The 23,429-nt window shown below is 40.6% G+C and overlaps 1 gene segment (V, D, J or C); it reads left to right on the top strand.

Moving 5' to 3' along the window:
* The first annotated feature begins 995 nt into the window (after window positions 1–995).
* LOC140487732 (Ig heavy chain C region, membrane-bound form-like) lies at window positions 996–21,911 on the top strand. The segment is given in 9 exon segments: window positions 996–1,115; window positions 1,227–1,637; window positions 2,278–2,368; window positions 13,105–13,410; window positions 15,238–15,543; window positions 17,482–17,790; window positions 18,245–18,574; window positions 21,388–21,515; window positions 21,655–21,911. Coding segments are annotated over 7 exon segments (1,407 nt in total).
* Window positions 21,912–23,429: the final 1,518 nt, after the last annotated feature.

The following is a 23,429-nucleotide window of genomic DNA, read 5'->3' as shown; positions in this document are numbered from 1 at the left end:
TGCACCCAGACTGTTAGATATGGACGTATGGACTGTCCTGTTCTAGTTCATTAGATGCTCTTTCAAAAGTTTACCTAGGTGTTATGTATCACTGCCAACTCATTTTTTTGTTTCTCAGGCACACAGCTTTCCTTTACTATGCATTTTAGGGTCGGAGCAATTTGAAAAAAAAGATGCAGGGAGAGACATTCTGCAATGTAAGGAGGTGCTTTTAATCTCCGAGTCCAAACTGTTTAGTGACACACACTCACATTCTGAACATAATCACTTTAGACATGCTCCATATTAGGTTGCCTAAACTGAATTTAGAAACGCAGATTAGAAATGGTATGTTATTTTGTAAAGTGAGAGCGACTTTGACAGCAAAAATAAAGTCACTAATTTTGTTGGTTAATATATTATTGAAGTTCTTTTTAGCTTTATCTGCTTGTGGTGGAATGTAGAATTAAAGGGAGTTAACTTCTAATTGAATATTCTAAATATAATCACTTTGGACAAGCTCTAAGTTCAGTTGTCTAAATTGAATTTTGAAATGTTTAGTATGAATTACATGTTATTTTGTAGTGGGACAGAGACTGGCAGTGTCCTGGGAAAACAAGCTCAATTGTTTTACTAGCTGGTAATATGTTTGAACTTTGATTTTAGTTTTATCTGCTTGTGAATTAATGTAGAAATAAAGGGAGCTAACATCCGAATGAATTTGTTTTTTTTAAACAAAATACTTACAACTATCATGTGAAACACACCTGAAGCTACTCAATTTTACTTCCACCATTTAAATAAAAACACTCCCAAAGAAGCTATTCAGCAAAATAAATATCCCAAGATGTGTATATGTCCATGTTTCAGCGTAACCTCGTAAATACATGATCCCATGTGTTCGGGCTGTACAAGCTGAGACCAGGATCTAGTCTGAGCCTCCAGCAGGAAACCAACAGGCGGAAGCTGTGATCCTGCCCCTTTCCGATGGCCATATAAATCCTGGGCACTAGACCGTAATTCAACACTCCTGGGTCGGCTCTGTTTAGAACGATCTTGACAGAACCGCTTCCCACAAGTTATCAGAATGATTGTGTCGACAATTTTTCTCAGTTTATTCCTTACTTTCTTATCATGTGAGTGTTTTTTGTTGAAGTCTGTCTTTGTCACTGTCTCAATGTTAGTCTACCGCAGGCATGATTTCATCAGCATTAATGCTCATGGTTTATTTGTTTTCTTTTTTAAAGGTGTCCAGTCGGAGATTGTGTTGACTCAGCCAGAGGCAGAGACTGGCCGTCCCGGAGGCAGCCTGAAACTGACCTGTAAAACCAGCGGCTTCGATCTTAGCAGCAGCTACATGAGCTGGGTCCGACAGGTTCCCGGACAGGGTCTGGAGTGGCTGCTGTGGTACTATAGTTCATCCAGCAGTAACTATGCACCAGCGATTAAGAATCGATTTACTGCGTCCAAAGACAATTCAAACAACATTTTCGCGTTGGACATGGGGAACCTGAAGATCGAAGACACCGCCATCTATTACTGTGCAAGATACTACAGTGGGTCACAGTGTTGTGCACAGCGACATCCTCATACAATAACCACTGACAAGTGATTATCTCAAATTGGTGATTTCTACCATAGCAGGAGCGAGAAATAATGTGAGATGCAATTTAAACACAATCCAGTCGTGCTAGTTTGTACAAATGTATAATTTTTTTCTACCTTCTTCGTGTTGATTGTCAAGTTAAATGCAGACCAAACCTGGAAAAGTATTCCAAGTTTTCAAAATACAATGAAGAGTAAAAGCAGAAATAATGCACCAAATCATTCTTAGAGGAGTCTGAATCACTGCTTTCCAGGAAGTGAAGAAATTATCTGCATTTTACAGTTTACAGTCTGTCATAGTATTTGACACAACATGTCTCACAGTGATATAACTGGAGTGACACTGCAATTATGATCAATACAAAAACCTATTCAGCCTCCATTGTTTGAAACTAGTCAGTGATTACTTCTTCAAATCGTCTTAACTTGCAGTGCAGTATTAATTCTGTGGGGTTTAATGCCAGTATCACTATTTAATTTGTAAAAGTGTTGGGTAATTATCGATACACCATTTGGGGATTTTGAGAATCAGCTCATGTGTTACTCTGTGAAGTATAAAACAGTATTAAAATTTATCAAGAATGATCAGAATTCACTAGCGCAATTATGTGATGAAGATTTATTGTGACTTTATTTTTGCCTGTGGTTCTGAAAATTTAAAATGATGGTAAATTTTTGATTTGTTTTATGCAGAGCTAGTTATTGTGTGACCCAGTCCAGAGAATGTAACACTGTGACTATCTTGATTACTGGGGCCAAGGGACCATGGTGACAGTGACTTCAGGTAAGAACTATGAACTTTCTTCGTAACTTTTTAAAAACTTTCTATTCATGTGACTAATTTCTGAATTAAATGAAACTCAGATTCTGTGCTGAGTTTGGTTTGGTTCGGATTGATTTTTGTTCAGACTGATTATAGACTTCAGTTAAGGCTCAGCAAATAGCTAAAATGGTGATGATGGCGTCAGTTGCTCCGTGTATCTCTTTTTTTTTGATCAGATGGGCATTCTGTGTGGTTGGGTTACTTGAAGCACTATTGTCTCTTAAACAGTCAGCTATAAATAATGTTTAATGTCAGTGACACACTGACTGTGAGTTTTATTGTCAACAACAAACGCTAAGAATTCAAAGATGTTTGAGACATTACCAAACATGATTAAAATATGCTAAAATATCATTATTCATTTCTTGAATATATGTTCTGACCATGATTATATTTTCTCATTTATTTTGTTGATGACAAGCAGGTTAGAAACTGTCATAAAATTTTCTTGCGGTGCTATATTGCAATTTGTTGATTAGATTCTGAGTTGTTTTACTTGATTCTGTTGAATTGAGTTGATTGGATTTTGGCTTTGTTTTTACTTGGTTTTGTTGAAGTGTGTTGATTGGTATTTGAAATTGTTTTATTTGATTCTGTTGAAGTGAATTGGTTGTATTCTGATTATGTTTCATTCAAATCTGTTGTTTTGAGTTGATTGGATTCTGATTTTATTTTCCTTGATTCTGTTGAATTGAGTTGATTGAATTCTTATTCAATTTGTGGAATTGATCAGCGTTTTCATGCTTTCTGTAATTGGTGTTTTCTTTCTGGTGAGGAGATTGTCTCTCTGGATTACTGTTCATTACCAATATTTGTGAAGTTCTATTGTTTTTCATGAATCATTTCTGCATTTGTTCAACTTATATGACACATTTTTCTCTGCTTGATTGAAAACATTACATCCATTTGTAACCGTCTGAAAACCAACTTAAGGCAGAAACCCAGAAGTGTGAGAAATGAAAAAAATAAGTTTTTAATGCATTGAATTTTTAAAAAAAGAACTCAGTTCTAATTGGAAGCTAACTGAATTTTGTTTTGAGTAGCCTCATTCAAAATAAAATTTGGGACTAAAATCTGAAACTGCAGAATTGAACAGATTATGTAATTGAAACTAACTTAAAATTATAATGCGATAATATTTGTCCATTCAGTAATTTTGTTTTGACCATGAAGTGATTAATCAATATATGCCTTCAACCGCTCTACTGTGTGCTGCACAGGATTGTCATGATCAAGAAGGGTGTGCAGGTTGGAAATAAATTGAACTGTTGCCAGAAATGTTACAGCTTTAAGTGTTAAGTCCCCTCACAAACAAGGTTGCTGTTATGACTTGTTATTTCTATTCAATTTAATCATTAGTTTGCTTGATTCTGAGCAGCTTTGTTAGACTTCAGTTTGTTTTTTTGTGTGAGGTTACATCATGTTCTTGGTTCTGTTGAAAATGTTTGCAGAGCCAGTTCTGCTGCAAACACACCATGTTGTGATCTGGTGATCGTTCATCTGTTGAGGAAGGACTGTGCTTGGGTAACATTAAATGTGTTATATTTGGGAAACCGTTTCTGGTTTCAACATTGTTTTTGCAATGTTAACACGGTTGGTGACAGTGAACCGCTCCAGGTTCCTCATTCAATGCAATCAGCATGCGAGTTGAAATTTCATAAAGCCTATTATTAAGTGAAAGGCAAATCGCAAAGGTTTTAGAAATGAAGGGAAAACAGATACCTACAGGCGCCATTTTTACTTAAAAGTAATAATTAAGGATTAATCTAATCCATGCTTTCCAATCCAAATTCAGAACTCCACTATCTAGTTCAATCACAAGGTCTGTCTTTAAACAGTTTACAAGTCATAGAGAAATATAAATAGCATTTCAAAAATCTAATGTTCTAATAGTTCTTGCTCTTGAGCAAAAATGCCATGACAGTGTTATAATTGATCAAGAAACACCTTTCAATTCCGCTGTACACTACATACATATTTTTCTGACTGGAAAAGATCATTGGCAAAGATCATTTGGAAATTCTGCACAATTCTATGAAGAACAGATCAGTTTCACTGCTTTGATCAGTTTCATACGTAACTTGAGTTAATTCATTGTTATGTCCCTGATTTAAACTGGATTTGCAGAATAAAAATAAAACATTAACTGAATTATTTAATCTGCACAGTGCTTTATGTGTTCCCAATCTGTGCATTTTAATTAAATAGTTACATTTTACAAAAAAATATCAACTGAAGAGTCATTCTTTCGGAAACAACTGCTATAGTGAATTATGTGACCAAGGACAAATTTTGGATTAATTAAAATAATTCACCCATGAACTCGCAGGGCAGCATGGTGGCTCAGTGGTTGGCACTGCTGCCTCACAGCGTCAGGATCCCAAATTCGATTCCACCCTCTGGTGACTGCCTGTGTAGAGTTTGCACATTCTCCCTGTGTCTGCGTGGGTTTCCTTCGGGCGCTCTGGTTTCCTACCACAGTCCAAAAGATGCGCAGGTCAGGTGATTTGTGCAATTTAGCACAGCCATAGTGTTCAGGGATGACTAGGTTAGAGTGCATTAGTCAGGGGTAAATATAAATTAGGGGGAATGGGTCTGGTTGGGCTACTTACTGTTCAGAGGGTCAGTGTGGAATTGTTGGGCCAAATGGCCTGTTTCCATACTGTAGGAACTCTACTCTTAAAACCATGGGAGTACTTGCTGCAAACACAGAGAATTCATTTTATATCGATGTGTTCAGACGTATGCAGAGTTCACAAATTTGCAGAAGACATGAACTAGAGGATAACGGAGCACATTGTTTATTCAGACACTGAAAATAGAGTAATATTTATTTTAATTAATATACTTGACTGATTTATTGCAATGTAGCGATCCAAAGGAATCTGCTCACATTTGTTAAGTGTTACAATCGTTTAGATTAGATTTCCTGCAGTATGTCCACACCGAGTCACCGAGTTGGGGTCCACACCCCAACAAGTCCACACCGACCGTCTGAAGAGTAACCCACCCAGACCCATTCCCCTACCCTATATTTACCCCTGACTAATGCACCTAACACTATGGACAATATAGCATGACCAGTTCACCTGACCTGCACATCTTTGGATTGTGGGATGAAACCCAGACAGACACAGGGGAGATTGTGTAAACTCCACATCGGCAGTCACCCAAGGCTGGAACCGAGCCTGGGTACCTGGATCTGTGAGGCAGCAGTGCCCACATTTACTTAGACATCTGTTAAAGCGGGCAACTCCAGACAGAAGCATGTTTTCAATTCATACCTTTTTAAACATTTTCGTTCATTAAAAGCAGTAAACAAGAAAATGACCTTGCCCTGATTCCTTCAACAGAAATGCTTTCCACACTGAAATGCAGTATTGACTTTATGCAGTGCATGCAAAATCTCCCCAGTTCAAGGAACGTTTTGGGCGGCACGGTGGCACAGTGGTTAGCACTGCTGCCTCGCAGCGCCGGAGACCCGGGTTCAATTCCCGCCTCAGGCGACTGACTGTGTGGAGTTTGCACATTCTCCCCGTGTCTGCGTGGGTTTCCTCCGGGTGCTCCGGTTTCCTCCCACAGTCCAAAGATGTGCAGGTCAGGTGAATTGGCCATGCTAAATTGCCCGTAGTGTTAGGTAAGGGGTAGATGTAGATGTAGGGGTATGGGTGGGTTACGCTTCGGCGGGGCGGTGTGGACTTGTTGGGCCGAAGGGCCTGTTTCCACACTGTAAGTAATCTAATCTGAAAAAAAATGTAAAAATAATTTAGAGAATAATCCATTGCCTCCGGATCTGTGCTTTAATTGGCGATATTTCCCACCTCAATCATTTTATTAAATACAATGACTTATTAAGTTTATTAACTCAGTGGTTATTTATGTTCATTGTGAACACATTCTCGTTCACATTAATCCACTGGTTAGTTCCTCTGATGAATGTTCAAGTACAGTGAATATATTTGACGTGAGGAGTTGAGCAATGTATCCTCTAGGATTAAGTCTGTTGTACAGTTTGTTTCAGTGCTATCTCTGACTAACTTGTCAACGGTCCTGACCATTTGTAAATTGTCCAATTCGGATCCCTGAATCTCAGACAGTTCAATTTCATCTCGCGCTTCAAAACCATTTTTATCAGCCAGAAATACAATATTTGATTAGGTACCTCAGAATTGAGAGCCCTGACTAAGTTGTTCCAATCAGAACGAACGTTTCAGGAACAAAAGGCAGATAGCAAGAGTTTTGAAATTGGTTGTTGGCAACAAGAGATATTTGATTGAGCGAGGCAGATGGAAATATGCTGTATACTTTCTTTGTGCCTCAGTTATGCAGGACATGTTTCGTGGCACAATGTAGAATCAGAATTTTTGCATCTTATTATTTGAAAACCTGTTATCAGCTTTTAATGTCACTGGCAACGGTCATATTACACTTCAAAACATTTTAATCTTTTTCAGACTAAGTAGACCAGCTGGTGCAGCAACATTCACAGGGGAAAGAGGAAGGGGGTTCGAGGTTGGAATCCAGTGACAGTGAATTGATGGCAATACAATTCCTAGTTTTATTCCTCTGTAGTTCCCATAGAGTTTGAACAATTTGGAGCTGCTATCAAAGTATTCTTGGATAAATGTTGAAATGTTACTTTCATTGTACAAACATTCTGGAACAATTCCTGGTTGTTGGAAGGTGTTAATAACTAACATGGTTTATGTACTGTCAAACAGGTGGGCTGTGTTCTCTGTGATAGTGTCGAGCTCATTGTGTTCAGGTCTGTTGTGATGTTGTAGTAGTGTTCCTGATTCTGTGCCAGGTGGCCTGTGTTCACTTACAACCTGTTAGAGAGGTATGTAACACCATCTCTTATCAGGTTACTTCAGTGCAAGAAAGCAGATTGAGATGTTTGGGTGTTTGTTGGAATTCCACTCACAGAGGCCAGTGAAATCTATTCGATCGCTGTCCTGACTTGTGTCTCTTAGATATTAAACAGAATTTTGGCAGTTAGCAGCTTTTTCCAGATCAATATTTGTTCACAAGCCTTTGGGCATTGCTAGATGGTGTTAATGGAGTAAGTGCTCAAAGAAATCCCAGCTTTTGACTTGCTGTTCTAACAATATAATTTATAACTAATCCAGATTGAATCATTTTCGAAGCACATTTGATGAGATGATCCTTCGGCTGTTTTTACTTTATATTAAACCAGTGCTGTAGCTGAATTTGATTGTTCAGTACGGTGGGAGTTCCGCTGAATCCAATACTTGCAGCAGATGGAGATAGCTTTTCAGATGGTCTTCAATTGCTATCTCCGACCATCCAGTCCCTCTGCTAAGAATCCTTTCTCCAGCAGGAGTCAAGCCAACGTAATCGCTGTTTATCTCAACAGGTGTGAGCTCTTGTGTCAAAAACATGAAAACAATTTGGTGAAGAGGGGGTCTCTGGATGTGAAAGGTTAACCTTGCCTTCTCTCCACAGGAGCTGCTAGACCTGCTGAGTTTCTTCAGAAATTTCTGTCTTTTATTTTGGTTTTCTAGCATTTAAAGTTTGTTGTTTCATTGAAAAAAGTTCTGTTCGATTAAACACGTTCTTCAGAGAAAAGATGCATTTGAACAAATTGCGAATGTTCAGAGATATGAAAGATCAGAGAATCATTGAATTTGAGCACCCTGATCTCGAGCTGTAGTTTCACAAGAAACTATTATGAAGTAACAACCCACTCCAGGGTGCAGTGGCTGCTGTAATTGGGTGGAAGTTATTTTGATCACTCAAATAGAGAATGTCAATGATCTCGTTCCAAATACTCAACAGAATTCTTTTTAAAGCATGAGTGAAATAATTAATTTGTTGAAATATTTTAATAAAAAGTGTTCACCGCCAGTGCTAGTTTAATGAATGACACAATGATAGGAAGGTAGGAGCAAGAGGAGGGCACTCAGCCCCTCGAGCTGTTCCACCACTTACTTAGATCATGGAGCATCTGTGAGCTAAATCCGCAGGTCTCCCTTTGGCTAAAACTCTTTAACACCTTTGATTAACAAGCAAAAACTATCCCAGATTTACTGATTCAGTAAACAAAGTACTGTGAAACAATGAGGCTGGAATTAATTGCTCATGAAAGTAAACTTTAAATCTCTGACTATTTCCAATTGAAACATCCCAATCATCATATTTCATTCAGTTAACACTATACTTCCCTGGAATAAAGAAATATAATGTGTGATTGCCTTGCTAAAAATGAGGGATGCTTGATTCCTATTATATGATTAAGAAATAGCTCTGTTCCTTTAGTGAAAACACAGTCAAATCACACAAAAGGAAACCATGTCATCTTGTGTAGACACACAAGTGCCTCAAATTATTTACAATTCTTCCAGTGGTTGTTTGAATCTCTAGACCGGTGTGGAAGTGTCAGACTTTTTATATTGCCTTGAGAAACCAGTTGTCATCAGTCTATTTGAATTGCTGAAGTTGGTGTGGTATTAGCACATTCACAGCGCTGTTAGGAAGTGAGTCCCATGGCTGTGATTGAGGAAGAGGAAACGGGCAGGGAAATAGTTGAGAGTCAAGTTGAAGTCTGATTTGGAGGAAAGCTTTCAGGAGAAGCATTTACATACATGTGCGCCCTTATCCTCAAGGGTCACAATTTTGGAACATGCTGCCGAAGAGACATGACAGCATGCAAAATGGAAGCTGAAGAAGGCACCTTGGCCCCTCTAGAAGGCTATTCCATTCATGGGATCATCATTAATCTTGCTGCTCACCAATCTTCCCAACACTCGATAACATTGAACCTGATTGTTTACTATTCAGCAAAAGAATGGTGAACCTTTGGAATTCTCCACCACAGAAATTGATTGAGGATAAAACATTAAATGATTTCAATAAGGAGATAGATTCCTTCAATCTTTAAAAAAGTGCTACAGATATGTGGGAGAAAGGGAAACAGGCTACAATATTGGTTGAAAGCCATGAAAACATTGAATGGGACATGGTTTGTAGGTTTGTAAGTTTGCATGTAATGCCAACATTGGTGGTATAATTGGCAGTGAAAGTTATCTAAACGTACAATGAGATCTTGATCAGCTGGGCCAATGGGCTGAGGAGTGGCAGATGGAGTTTAATTTAAATGAATACGACATGTTGCTTTTTGAGAAGATAAATCAGGTCACAACTTACAGGGTTAATGGTAGGGCATTGGATAGTGATGTTTAAACACAGGGCCTTGAGGGTCCAGACTCATAGAGTCTTACAGGGTTAATGGTAGGGCACTGGATAGTGATGTTTAAACACAGGGCCTTGAGGGTCCAGACTCATAGAGTCTTACAGGGTTAATGGTAGGGCACTGGATAGTGATGTTTAAACACAGGGCCCTGAGGGTCCAGACTCATAGAGTCTTACAGGGTTAATGGTAGGGCATTGGATAGTGATGTTTAAACACAGGGCCCTGAGGGTCCAGACTCATAGAGTCTTACAGGGTTAATGGTAGGGCATTGGACAGTGATGTTGAACACTGAGGAACCTGAGGGTTCAGACTCATAGATTCTTGAAAGCGTTGTCTCAAGTACCTAGTGTGTTGAAGGTGTTTTGCATATGTACCTTCATTGGTCAGGGCACTGAGTGCAGGAGTTAGGGCTTCGTGTTGTAACTGTCCAAAACATTGGAATGAACTGCCAGAGGAAGTGGTAAATGCAGAGATAGGTCCAACATTTAGAAGACATTTGAACAGCTAAAGGAACAGGATATGTCTGGATGGATATGGGTCAAAGGCAGGCAAGTGGAATGACTTTAATTTGGGAACTCTGGTCAGCATGGATGAGCTGGACCAAAGGAACTGTTTCTGTGCTGTACGACTTTATGACTCTCTGACTTTATGTTGGAGCAGGCTCAAAGTTGGAAGGTGGTGAGCAAGTGAGGGGCTAGATTGGGCATGTGGGAGAGTTTGGGCTGGTAGGCTGTGAGGTGTTGGCTGGCTGCTGGGTAAGCTTGCATGCACTCTGTCAGGCAAAGTGGCATCAAGGTAAATGGTAATGGTCACAGGATAATTTGTTCGAATTGTGCTTGGTAGGTGAGGGGTACTTTGAGCTGAAATGCAGGAGGTCTGTCTTTGCCAGACAGGTTTATAGAGAGGTGGGAAGGATGCCAGGCTGGTTAGTGCAGAGGTGGGCAGAGTGTCAGGATGTTTCAGGGTGGAAGGTCACTGTAATGAAGTGACAGGTGGACGTGTTGTCAAAATGCAAAGCTCGGAGTCTGGCAAAATGGTAGGTTGTAAAGCACAGATGCGAAAGGAGCGAGGATGCAATGTGCACAGGTTGATTTGGGTAAGATGTAAGGTCAGTGATCAAGGGCTGAGGTCATGTCTTGGGTAGTGGGCTTTTGTCAGAGGTTGTGAAAATGATGGTGCCAGGTCCAGTCAGGGCCAGATTCACCATGGGCCAGGTGCAGGGTGGCAGGAATGTAAATGAGTGAAAGGAATTGAGATCATATGTCCATCTGGAATATAGAATATTGAACATTACAGTGCAGTACAGGCCCTTCAGCCCTCAATGTTGCGCTGACCTGTGGAACTAATCTGAAGCCTATCTGTCCTATACTATTCCATTTTCATCCATATATTTATCCAATGACCTTTAAATGCCCTTAAAGTTGGCGAGTGTACTATTGTTGCAGGCAGTGCGCTCCATGCCCCTACTCCTCTCTGAGTAAAGAAACAACCTCTGACATCTATCATCTATGTCCTCTCCTGCTAGCCATCACTATTCAAGGAAAAAGACTTTCACTGTCCACCCTCTGTTTATCTTTTATGTCTCAATTAAGTCACCTCTCAACCTTCTTCTCTCAAACAAAAACAGTCTCAAGACCCTCATCCTTTCCTCATTAAACCTTCCGTCCATACCAGACAACATCCTGGTAAACCTCCTCTGATCTCTTCCAAAGCTTCCACATTCTCTCTATAATGTGGTGACCAGAACAGTACACAATACTCCCAAGTGCTGCCACACCAGAGTTTTGTACAGCTGCAGCCTAACCTCGTGGTTCTGAAACTCAGTCCCTCTATTGATGAAAGCCAACATAAAGTATGCCTTCTAAATAACTCTTATCAAACTGGCTGGCAACTTTTAGGGATCTATGTACATAGACACCGAGATCTCTCTTCTCAGCTATACTACCAATATGGATTGCCTTGGATGTGTTTTGTGTGATAGGGGTTGTGTGTTCCGGGCATGAATGGGTAGGGTTTGTCAATGTGAGTGGACATTTAGGTCTAGACAGAGTAAGTGCAGTGGTTAGTCTGAAAGATGAGGTTTGGTGGTGAACTGTGTGTCAATTTGATAGTTATTAAAGTTAAACATTACCAGTTCATTTCTCAAATCATATTTACGTAAATACTCAGCTGTAACACTCCAAAGTCTCTGAACCTTAATGGTCCTCCATTTTTCAGAGGCCTCCAGAATTCAGATAATTGTAAATTAGATGTTTCAACTTCCAGACAATTGGCCTGAGTTCAGCCGTGACAGCCCTCCTCCCTGTCCCAGTGCTCAGCTCCTGCCTGTGCTGCTGCTGCAGTGACCTTCCTCCCAGAGAGAACATTCTGCCTTGCATTGATAAGTGAGGAAGGCTCACTGGACCTGATTTCCAGCAAACACGAGGGGACACAACTTTAAAGTGAGGGGAGATAGGTATAAGACAGATGTCAGAGGTAGTTTCTTTACTCATTGAGTAGTAAGGGAATGGAATGCTTTGCCTGCAATGGTAGTAGATTCGCCAAGATTAAGTCATCATTGGACAGGCTTGGATGCTGCCTGAACTGCTGTGCTCTTCCAGCACCACTAATCCAGAATCGGATTTCCAGCATCTGTAGTCATTGTTTTTACCTAGGCATACAGACGTAGGTGGGATGGGCTTCAGATTAGTATGACAGGGTGGCGCAACATCGAGGGCCAAAGGGCCTGTATTGCACTGTAATGTTCTATGTTCTATGATTCACTCTGATTTCTCTCCGGGGGTACTGCCAGCGGTTGGGTATTTCCAGCAGCACGGTACCTCGTGGGACAGCACGCTGGTTCCGTGGTTAGCGCTGCTGCCTCACAGTGCCAGGGACTCGGGGTCCATTCCAGCCTTGGGTGACTGTCTGTGTGGAGTTGGCACTTTCTCCCCATGTCTGTGTGCGTTTCCTCCCACAGTCCAAAGATGTGCAAGCTGGGGGAATTGCAAATGTTGTGTTCAGTGATTGGGAGGTTAGGTGCATGAGTCAGGGTTAACTGTAGCATAATAGGGTAGGGGAATAGGTCTGGATGGGTTACTTTTCAGAGGGTGGGTGTGGACTTGTTGGGCCAAATGGCCTGTTTGCACACACTGTAGAATTTCGATGAATCTGCATTTCCTTGGTTTGTATTTTGTGAAATGTCTTTGCTCTTCACAGCAATCCAGTGAAAGTGTCAGTTGGTGAGATCTTCAAAGTTACTGGGGTGGGATCAGAATGTTCTTCTTCCTAAATTATATGGCAATGGTCAAGGTCGAGGGCATGTTTCTAAAGAAGGAACAAATGATCGTGATCAGTAACTGGTAGGAAACAAAAATAAACTCCCGTTATGCTGTAGACTCTGTGGGAGCAGACTGGCAAACGTTTACAGCTGAGGATACATTTGAGTAACTGATAAGGTCAAATGAACAGAAACTAACTTGCTCAATTGGTCATTCTATTGTAGAGACACCATCTCCCCCCACGCTTTATGGCCTGGTCTCCTCCTGTCAGGAGCACGACACTGGTTCTGCGACCTTTGGTTGTTTGGCGATGGACTATTCCCCTGACGTCACCAAGGTAACCTGGAAGAAAGGTGGGGAGTTAATCACGAATGGATTTAAGACTTACCCATCAGTGAGAAACAAGAAGGGAACCTACACCCTGAGCAGCCAGTTAACCCTGCCCGGGTCAGCGGCAGATTGCCCCAGCAAAATCTACTGTGAGGTTCAACACAGCGGGTCACACAAGAGCAAAGAAATGCCATGTTCAGGTACGTGTTGTGGGAACTGAGATAAACAGAGCATCTGGGATTAATATGAACAAGGCATTATTTATAACCGTTTTCACAGAATCACCTTATACAGCACAGGAAAAAGGCCCTTTGATCCATCCAGTTCACGCCTATCAATAACAGCCACCTAACTATTCCAGTCTCATGTGCCAGCAGCTGATCCATTGCCTTGTGTGACTTGCCCTTGCAAGGATGCATCGCAATACTTCATACCTATTATGAGGGGCTCAGTCTCTACATGACTTATAGGTGCTGAGCTCCAGGCTAACACCACCCTCTGTTTGATTTTGTTTTCCCCTGAGATCCACTTGGAAGCTCCTGGCCTTACCTTCACCCTGTGCCCCTGAGGCATTGATCTCTCCATCAAGGGGAAAGGTTTCATCCAGTTGACCCTGTCTATGCCTAAAATAATTCGAGACATCATGATAATCTTCTCCCTAATTCTCCTCTGCTCCCAGGAAAACCCCTGTGTATCTAAACTAGTTTCATAACTGAAACCCTCCAACCCAGGCAAGATCCTGGCAAATCTCATCAATACTGCCTTCAGTGTAATCACATTCCTTTGATAACATGCATACAACGCTTCAGTATGGCCTAACCAGTGTTCTATTAAGTTCCAGTATCATCTCCCTACTCTTCATTGTCAATGTCTCGAGCCCACTGCATTCTTGGTCCCACTCAGTGGCTTCCTGGGAAATGTCCTCCCTGTGATTTTCTTATCTCTCTCTTAAATGTGTCACACTGCTCTGACTCAGATTTACCAATAAGTGTCAGCTTCTCGTCCACTCTGGTCAAGTCATTACCTGATCTTACTAAAATTGTCCTTCCCTTTTTCAGAACTTTGGGCCAATTTCTATTCCTTTACAGTACAATCTGAAATCCAACTGATTTACGATCACTGTCTGCACAGTGCTCCACCATTGAGGTTTTACCCACTGGGTCGACTTCATTCCCTAAAGTTAAGTCCAGATTCACCCCTCTCTTGCAAGGTCTGGATTAAAATTCTCAATATTAAACACATACTTTGTTAAAATATTCTCCTGGGGGCATTTTCAGAATTCTGCTCCCTCTAAATTTTTGACAAAATGAATATCCAAGCCTAAGCTGAGGAAGTTAAAAACCTCTTTTCTCATTCCCCTATTTAATTTACATTTCTCTGAAATTTGCCCATGTATGTTCACTTGCTCTTTTGGACCGATAGTAAGGTCTATCGTGCTCTCCCAGTAGTTATGTTTGCTGTATTTTGGTTTTGAAGTACTGTCCATTTGCCTTTGTTCGAGGAGGTATCCATGGTTTCATTTCTCTTTACAGCCTAAAATACTCTTGTCAGAATTGCGACAGAAGCAACATTCTGCATTGCACACCCCCAGCCCTCATCCTTTTCCATCTTTGCCTGTCTCGCCTGAAGGCACTAAATCCTGGAATATTGAATAGCCCACTCCTGCCTGACTCTCAATATGTCTCCGTGATAGCAACCGCATCATTTCCTCATTTATGCCGGTAATTTGTCTGCCTTGTTCATCAGACTCTGTCATTAAAACGAATACCATCCAACATTGCTATCTCCCTTTTGATGTTACCGGCCTATAGTTTCTATGCCTCCTTGACTCCCTTGCTGTGCCCTATAATTTTAGCCTTTCACATTGTCCTGCTGATCTTTCTGTGTGGATCCCAGCTTCTCCAGCACTCTGCACAATTATGATTCTTCTATCAATTAACCACAAGAAACCTTGATATATGAGAACTGATTGTATTTGTTCTGAAATTCGTCAGATAATTTATGCGATGTGTTTCCTATTGATCTAGGTATTCTCCCACCAACTCTTCTCCTAACCGTGAGCTCCAGTGAAGAAATCACAAGCAGCAAGTTTGCAACCGTCGTCTGTTCAATCATCGATTTCCATCCGAAGTCAATCTCCGTGAGTTGGTTGAAAAATGGCCGACCCTTGGATTCTGGCTTCTTCACGTCTCCTGTGTGTGAGGCAAACGGGAACTTCTCAGTGATGAGTCGGCTGATGGTCCCTTATGGTGAATGGTTCAACAGCGCAGTCTATACCTGCCAGGTCACTCATGGAGAGAACATTCAAAGTAAAAACATCACCGCACTCCAGGGTAAGAGACACACACTGAGAGAGCTACAAATCATTCTGAACTCTGATGTGAATCAAACACGCTCATTTATCAGGCGTAGTAAACAGTACGGTACAGCTTCTCGTTTCCCAACATGCCACATATTGCATTTCAGTTTGAGTGTTACATTAGCATCGCTCATGACTCAACATTTTGGCAAGTCAGAAAAGCATGTTTCCTCTCTGTTGAAGATAGATATATAGACAGTGAGCTTTGTTAAATAGTTTATTGCCTGACCATGCTGGGAGAGGCGTTCAGAGGGCCGCTTCAAGGATAAGCTTGGGGGTGGAGGGGGGATATTGGAGAGATATCTGATTGAAACATAGAAAATACTGAGAGACTGAGGTCGAGTGAACGTGGAATAGATGTTTTGACTGGTAGGCCAGACTAGGACCCAAGGGCACAATCTCAGGGTCAAAGGGGCACCGTTTCGAACTGAGATGTGGGGAGAAATGTCTTCAGCCAGAGGGTGATGAGGCTGTGGAACGTGTTGCTGCAGAGGGCTGTGGAGGCCAGGCCATTGTGTGTATTCAATCCAGAGATAGATCGGCTCTTGTTTAGAGAAGACAGTAGAATGGCTGTAGCCCGAAACATCGATTTTCCTGCTCGTCGGATGCTGCCTGACCTGCTGTGCTTTTCCAGCATCATTCTGATCTAAACTCTGGATTGGCCGTACAGCCTTATTCTGATCCTCTATCTTATGATGTTGTGGTCTCAAAAAGATGTGGTTAAAATATGCAGTGACCCTTACTTGAAAATAAATCAAAATGCGTTCAATGCTTCATTCCCTGCTCAGGAATGACCTGTTGGTCTTGGACATTGTACGACATCGATTTTTATCTGGTACTGAACTCCTTAACTTCACTTATGGGATCAGACCCCAGACCAAGTGGGTATCACATCAACTGGGATAAACGTGATCTCAATGAGCTTCTTTAAGATGCTCTCTGTAATTAGTGGATGAGGCAGGAGAATAAATTCTGGTAAGAACGGTCCAATAGGGATGAATGAACTAGGAACTCGAGACAGGCTGATTTAGCCTGGTTTGGGGTAGTGATGTTTACACAGTGAGTAGTGGATGTCTATAAAACTAGTGCACATTTCCATCGCGTTTGTAGATTAATTTAAGACGCTTTTGTTTGTTTTTTTCTCCCCTGCTCTATGAAGAAATTAAAAAACGCACCTTGGTAAATAAAGTGAAAGTACAGACCAGTTACGAACAAACTGAATGGAGGGAAAGACTTAAGGAGATGGGTGTCCTTCTCGATATCCAATACTGTACTCAATGTCTTGTTTTCCGATCTACTCCAAACACAGCTCACGAGGAACAATGACATAAAGTAGAGAATGACATCACACCAATAACGCAAAGTATTTTTGATCACGTTAAATATAATGAACAGAATTTCCATGGCTGTTCACCGCTCCTGTAACACTTTAGAACTCTGCAAAGAGAATAATTATTATTTATTATAATTTGTCTAAAATGTAGGATGTGATTTGGCAGTCAGCATGACCAGCAGCATTTGCACCTAAGGGTTATGAACATGGAAATGAACTCATTATATTGAGATTACTCTTGTCACAAGTATCAATAGATGGTGTTAAGTGAGAGACAGACTCTGAAAGAAAGGTAATTCCATGGGTTACATGATGGTATCTTCGATTATTTTATTTTTTTTCAGGTTTCACTTGTTACAAAGCCAGTGTTCTTTAGGAGTACTTACACAGGGTATGTTATAGGTAATCACAAATGCTTTCACAAATCAAAATACATCAACAACAGTAAGCATCGTTTCAGCAATAGTTGGAGTTGCCATTTTGAAGGTGGTGTCTTCACCCTGTGAAGAAGTAATCTGAGGATTGACTGTTTGTATCATAAAGGGGCATTTTTCATTAACTTTGATTTTTGTTTCATAGAAGATACCGAGTGCCACCCTAACACCGTTAAAATCCTCCCACCGCCAGTAGAACAAGTCTTACTGGAGGCGACGGTGACGTTAACCTGCGTTGTGTCCAATTTTCCTTCTGGAGTCAACGTGACCTGGAAACAAGAAAAGAAGCCTCTGAAAACAGAGATTGCTGACCAGCCTGGACAGAATCCCGACAGCGTGATCAGCAAATTAGACATTTCTACTGAAGCCTGGCTGAGTGGCGTTACTTTTGAATGTGTGGTGTACCATCAGAATCTACCGACTCCGCTGAGAGACTCCATCCACAAGGAGAAAGGTGAGCGGTGAGATTAAAACACAAAGGATCCCATGTGTAATCCAGATCCAGTTACATCAATGTCAGGCTGTGATTGGTAATGAACAAACACCATTGGGAGTATTAATGATGCATCTGAAGGCAGGATAGCTGGGTAGCTGATTAAGAAAAAGATGGACCAAAGGATATTGTATTCTGATTCAGTCAGATAAAGTGGGAAGAAGCCTGGGTTGTGACGTCACCATCAGCAATGACAGTTGGACAGAATGTCCTTGTTGTGGGCTGGAAACATGGAGGCAACTTTCACATTAAACTCGACCTTTTTTACTGGACAGAATGTCTACCATTCTGCTCCTTTAGTAAACGGAAGTGAATAAATCCCAAATTAAACATGGCATATTTTAATATTTAGTGAAATTGTGATATTGGTTCAGCATTTTTTGGTTGATTTATATTTGTCTCAAATATTTTGCAGTGATTAATCCACTGGAGCCATCAGTGTCAGTCCTCCTGCCACCAACAGAAGAAATCTCCGCTCAGAGGTTTCTCTCCCTCACCTGTTTAGTGAGAGGTTTCTCCCCCCGAGAGATCTTCGTCAAGTGGACAAACAATGACAAGCCGGTGAATCCCAGTAACTACAAGAACACTGAGGTGATGGCGGAGAGTGACAACATCTCCTTCTTCATGTACAGCCTGTTATCCATTACAGCGGAGGAGTGGGCCAGCGGTGCTTCTTACTCCTGTGTGGTGGGACATGAAGCGATTCCACTGAAGATCATCAACAGAACAGTCGATAAATCCAGCGGTAAACCAAGTTTTGTAAACATTTCGCTTGCACTGATGGACACTGTTAATTCATGTCAATAAAAATCTCAAAGTTGCATTTAATAATTCAACAGAAGTAATAGAAGTGTTTTTTTTTCCCTCCAGTTGTGAGTTAAATACTGAATTAATTGTTTCCCACCCTGACTTCCATTCCATCTGTGTAGTTAAAGTGGATTATTAACAGGTCTAGGACAAGTGTCTTGTGCAGTTAATGTTCTCTGCTCAGATACACCCTGGGTTAGAGACAGAGTAAAGCTCACTCATTGCAGGATTCCGCCAAATACCTTATCCATCCTAAATCCCTTTGTGACAAAATCTGACAATGTCCATTTTATGTCAAGGGTAGAGCACGAGTTTTGAACTTGGTGTTCTTGATTCCCCCGATTGGACACTCTTACAAAATTCATGTCAGTTTTAAACTGCCACATTGCACCAATTGGAAATGTAAATTTAAGACACGTAAAAATTAAATTTGATTGGAACATACCAATCGTAAATAGTGCAGAACAGTTTGAATGTAACCTTTGTTTCTGGGGAACTTGCACCAGCGCATGAGTTGACAGAATGTATCTTCACTTTCACACCAAAGAGAATCAACAGATAAGTTGTCGTGAAGCAGAGGGGAGGGGAATGATGAATGGTCTGTCCTCTTGCTCCCTGTGAAGAGTTTTCATGGAAGATGTCCTCTGTAATGTAACCCAGTTGCTAACAGGAACTGTCAGCGTCTTGCTTACTGTCCAAAGATTTAACATTTCCCTCCAAAATAATACCTTTGAAGCATGTTGGACATGCTTGGCTCTGTTAACAAATGATTAACATTGATTCCCATAATCCAAAACTGGTGTTTGCATCGTCCCAGTTTGAATTCCATAGGTTTGTCTCAGTTTTCTGGAGCACATGGGATCAATTCTGGTATTCGAATACCTGATATCATTTTGTTTCACATACAGAACACAAGTCGACATTTTCTAATAAATATATTCAGAAATGTTATCTCTGGGGCAGTGGGGATTTGAGCTCAAGACTTTTCTCTCAGAGACAGAAATTCTATCACTGCAACAGAAGTGTTGCTCATAAAACACTTATCTCTCCATGACGATGGGAAATGTTTCCTACAACACCAAGGTCAGATCTAATTATGGGCAATCCATTAAAATTAGAACAATAAATTAGAATAATAAAAATTGCAGTCTGGTATAAGAACAGATACAGAGAGATGATCACAAATACACTCGTAATGACACATATACGAGCTCTCACCTAAAGACACATATTTATGTGCACACTCAAATGTGCATATAGATAAGATGTCACACATGCATACTCACACAGAGCCACACATGCAAGTGGCACTTGAACACTCTCTAAGCTCATACAAAAACTCACATACACCGAATGAAAATCATTTGCACAAATGAACAGGGGTACTCACACATAACCATGAGAAACATAGACACACGGTGACACACAAATACATTTACATTCATACAGCACAATGCGTACAGACATACACGCATGAACACCGATACAAATTCCGAAAAATGTCCTCCCACTTGTCAACTCACACAGGCACGTAAGTGCACAGAGATAAATATTAATATCATAATTTTCCCATTTTCAGAATCACAAACATACAATGACAGAGGCAGCTTAATTCGTTATTTTTAAACCGCATTGATCAGCATGGATACAATATCACACGTACACACAAATTCAGAGTCTCACATGCAGACACACAAGTGCATAGATCAACAAATAGAGGGGTGTTGATTAAATAAGGATAATGGGCACAAGCATCAGCAAGCATCCACAAACAGTAACACAAACAAGCTTCTCAGGAGATGGTTTGGGAAAGATTGTCACACAAGCAAACATCATCATATAAAGATAAACATCCATCAAAACATAACATTGCATGCTAACATTTATTAAGCATAAACATGAAAATAACCTAATGTAGGTAGGATCTGAAACAGACACATAACCACACATTTTAGATAGCACTAATGAAAAGTGAACACTCACAAAAAAATTACAAGATAAGCATAGGCAGCAATGAAGTAGCATATTAGCATGATGATGCTGACACAATGTGAAAAGACCAAAATTTAGGTACACAAACACATGAGCACACCAGCAGTAAAGGAACAGGAATATGTTTATTCACGCACAGACTCCAACATGGGCAAGAGTGAAGTCAGAGACTCTCATAACCACATACACAAACATTGAAGGAAAACCAAACACACCAAGCAGTAGATCAAATAAATTAAGGGACACATGGACAAACACTTATTCCTAAATATACAGATCCTACAAACAAAAATATGAAGCAATGTCCTGACTGTGATGTCACTTATATTCATGATTTGCCAAGCAATTGGTCACCAATACATAAAGATGAGAACCACATTTGAACTTTTATTCAGTGATGGCCACAATTTTCAACTAAAGTGCTGTCACAGCCTATATTTAAAATATAATGATTCAATTAAAATAATCATTAGTTATCAGCATTCCTCAAATAATAATATCCTTAAATAATAGATTGAAAGAAAAATAATTTAAAACGTTCTGACATGGACAATGAAGAAAGAACATGTGCAGTTAGTATTTGTAATTTCTTGCTGAGAGTCAATAATGCACTAATAGATACAGATAAGAGTCACACTTGAGAAATACCTGACTGCTTTATGAAGATGTAATGGTCTCTAATTACATGACTTGGATGCAGATAGATCGATCTGGATCAATAAACAATCTAAATGCGTTCTCACGACTTTATATTCATAGATTCAATAGATCGCACTTGGATTGAAGACTATGAGGATGATAACAGCAACATCTGGACAACTGCTTCCACTTTCATCACCTTGTTCTTCCTGAGTATTTTCTACAGCGCTGCCGTCACTCTGGTGAAGGTGAGAATAATCACATCTTTCTCACGCCAAGCAGCCCAATATGTTTTGTGAAATCTCTAAGTGTGCCATTGAATAAACATTAAGTCTGAAAGTCCCTGATCATAAATATCTGCGTCATTGCTTTATCTCTCTTTTCCAGGTTAAGTGAATGAATTGTGGACCCCCTTGATTTTCCTGATCTGCTTATCAAGGTCTCTGAATTCCCAATCTACAATCTGTCCTGTTGCTGACTCTAACAGTGAGATTACTTCAGTTTATCAGCGTGTAACTGAGACAATTATTGATGGATTTTCCTTTTTACTTTGATATCTTTGAGATGGTTGTGGTTGGAAGAATTTGTAGCTTCCCAGTTGTTTGAAGCCCCATTTGTTTTGCTTTTATTAGTTCCTTACTCAGAATGGTTGCCTCCCCTTTCTGATGAGCCTTTGTATTCCCTTTCTTGTGACTGTTACTGATGTAACCCTTTCTGATGAGCCTTAGTACTCCCTTTCTTGTGACTGTTACTGATGTAACCCTTTCTGATGAGCCTTTGTACTCCCTTTCTTGTGACTGTTACTGATGTAACCCTTTCTGATGAGCCTTTGTATTCCCTTTCTTGTGACTGTTACTGATGTAACCCTTTCTGATGAGCCTTAGTACTCCCTTTCTTGTGACTGTTACTGATGTAACCCTTTCTGATGAGCCTTAGTACTCCCTTTCTTGAGACTGTTACTGATGTAACCCTTTCTGATGAGCCTTTGTACTCCCTTTCTTGTGACTGTTACTGATGTAACCCTTTCTGATGAGCCTTAGTACTCCCATTCTTGTGACTGTTACTGATGTAACCCTTTCTGATGAGCCTTTGTACTCCCTTTCTTGTGACTGTTACTGATGTAACCCTTTCTGATGAGCCTTTGTATTCCCTTTCTTGTGACTGTTCCTGATGTAACCCTTTCTGATGAGCCTTAGTACTCCCATTCTTCTGACTGTTACTGATGTAACCCTTTCTGATGAGCCTTTGTACTCCCTTTCTTGTGACTGTTACTGATGTAACCCTTTCTGATGAGCCTTTGTATTCCCTTTCTTGTGACTGTTACTGATGTAACCCTTTCTGATGAGCCTTAGTACTCCCATTCTTGTGACTGTTCCTGATGTAACCCTTTCTGATGAGCCTTTGTATTCCCTTTCTTGTGACTGTTACTGATGTACAGAAAATTCCCAGCTCACAGCGCATGTGTTCTCATCTCAATGTGGCATCCAGCCATTATATTCACTTCTGTTAGCTTTTACATCAACTTTTTGGATAAAAATGCTTTCTGAAATTGTTAATAAATCTCAAATGAATATGCACTAATCTTGAGTTTACTTAATTCTTTCTTCAAGGCCAGTCAGTAATAATACATTTTCCCACATCCTACTCCTTTCCCAGCCAAATGCTTTCACTTGTTCTGTTTGGTTGTGTTTCATCCAGTCATTTAGTTTAATGCTGCGCTACCATGCAGCCCACTAATGTAAATACATCTATCACACCATATGCCTGATGGAACACTCCAGAGGCAGAATGATTAGAGAACATTTCCTCTTATGCACAAAGGGTCACGACCTCGGGTCATCTAATGATACAAATGAGGAGCTTTGCTCCACCAGAAGCCTATAAAAGGCAGGCAAAGGAGTTTGAAACTTTACTCTACACCGTCTAAACTAAAAATGCTCCCAATGTGGGGAAAGCCTGGGTTAGTAATGCAGAAATCGCCACCTAAAGTGCCCAACGAAACATTCATCAGCCAAAAATGTCAACGTTCAGTCAGGTATTCAGACACAACACGTGCACAATCCAAGGGCGGATTCTCAGGACTGGAGTTTTTCTCACACCTAAATCTCATGGAGCACAATTCCTGGGGTCTATTTGACACACCACACCTGTCAAATCCCAGG

Source organism: Chiloscyllium punctatum, chromosome 17 (genome assembly GCF_047496795.1).
Source record: "Chiloscyllium punctatum isolate Juve2018m chromosome 17, sChiPun1.3, whole genome shotgun sequence".
In the NCBI taxonomy this organism is placed as follows: Eukaryota; Metazoa; Chordata; class Chondrichthyes; order Orectolobiformes; family Hemiscylliidae; genus Chiloscyllium; species Chiloscyllium punctatum.
This window is presented reverse-complemented; position numbering and strand designations above follow the sequence as displayed.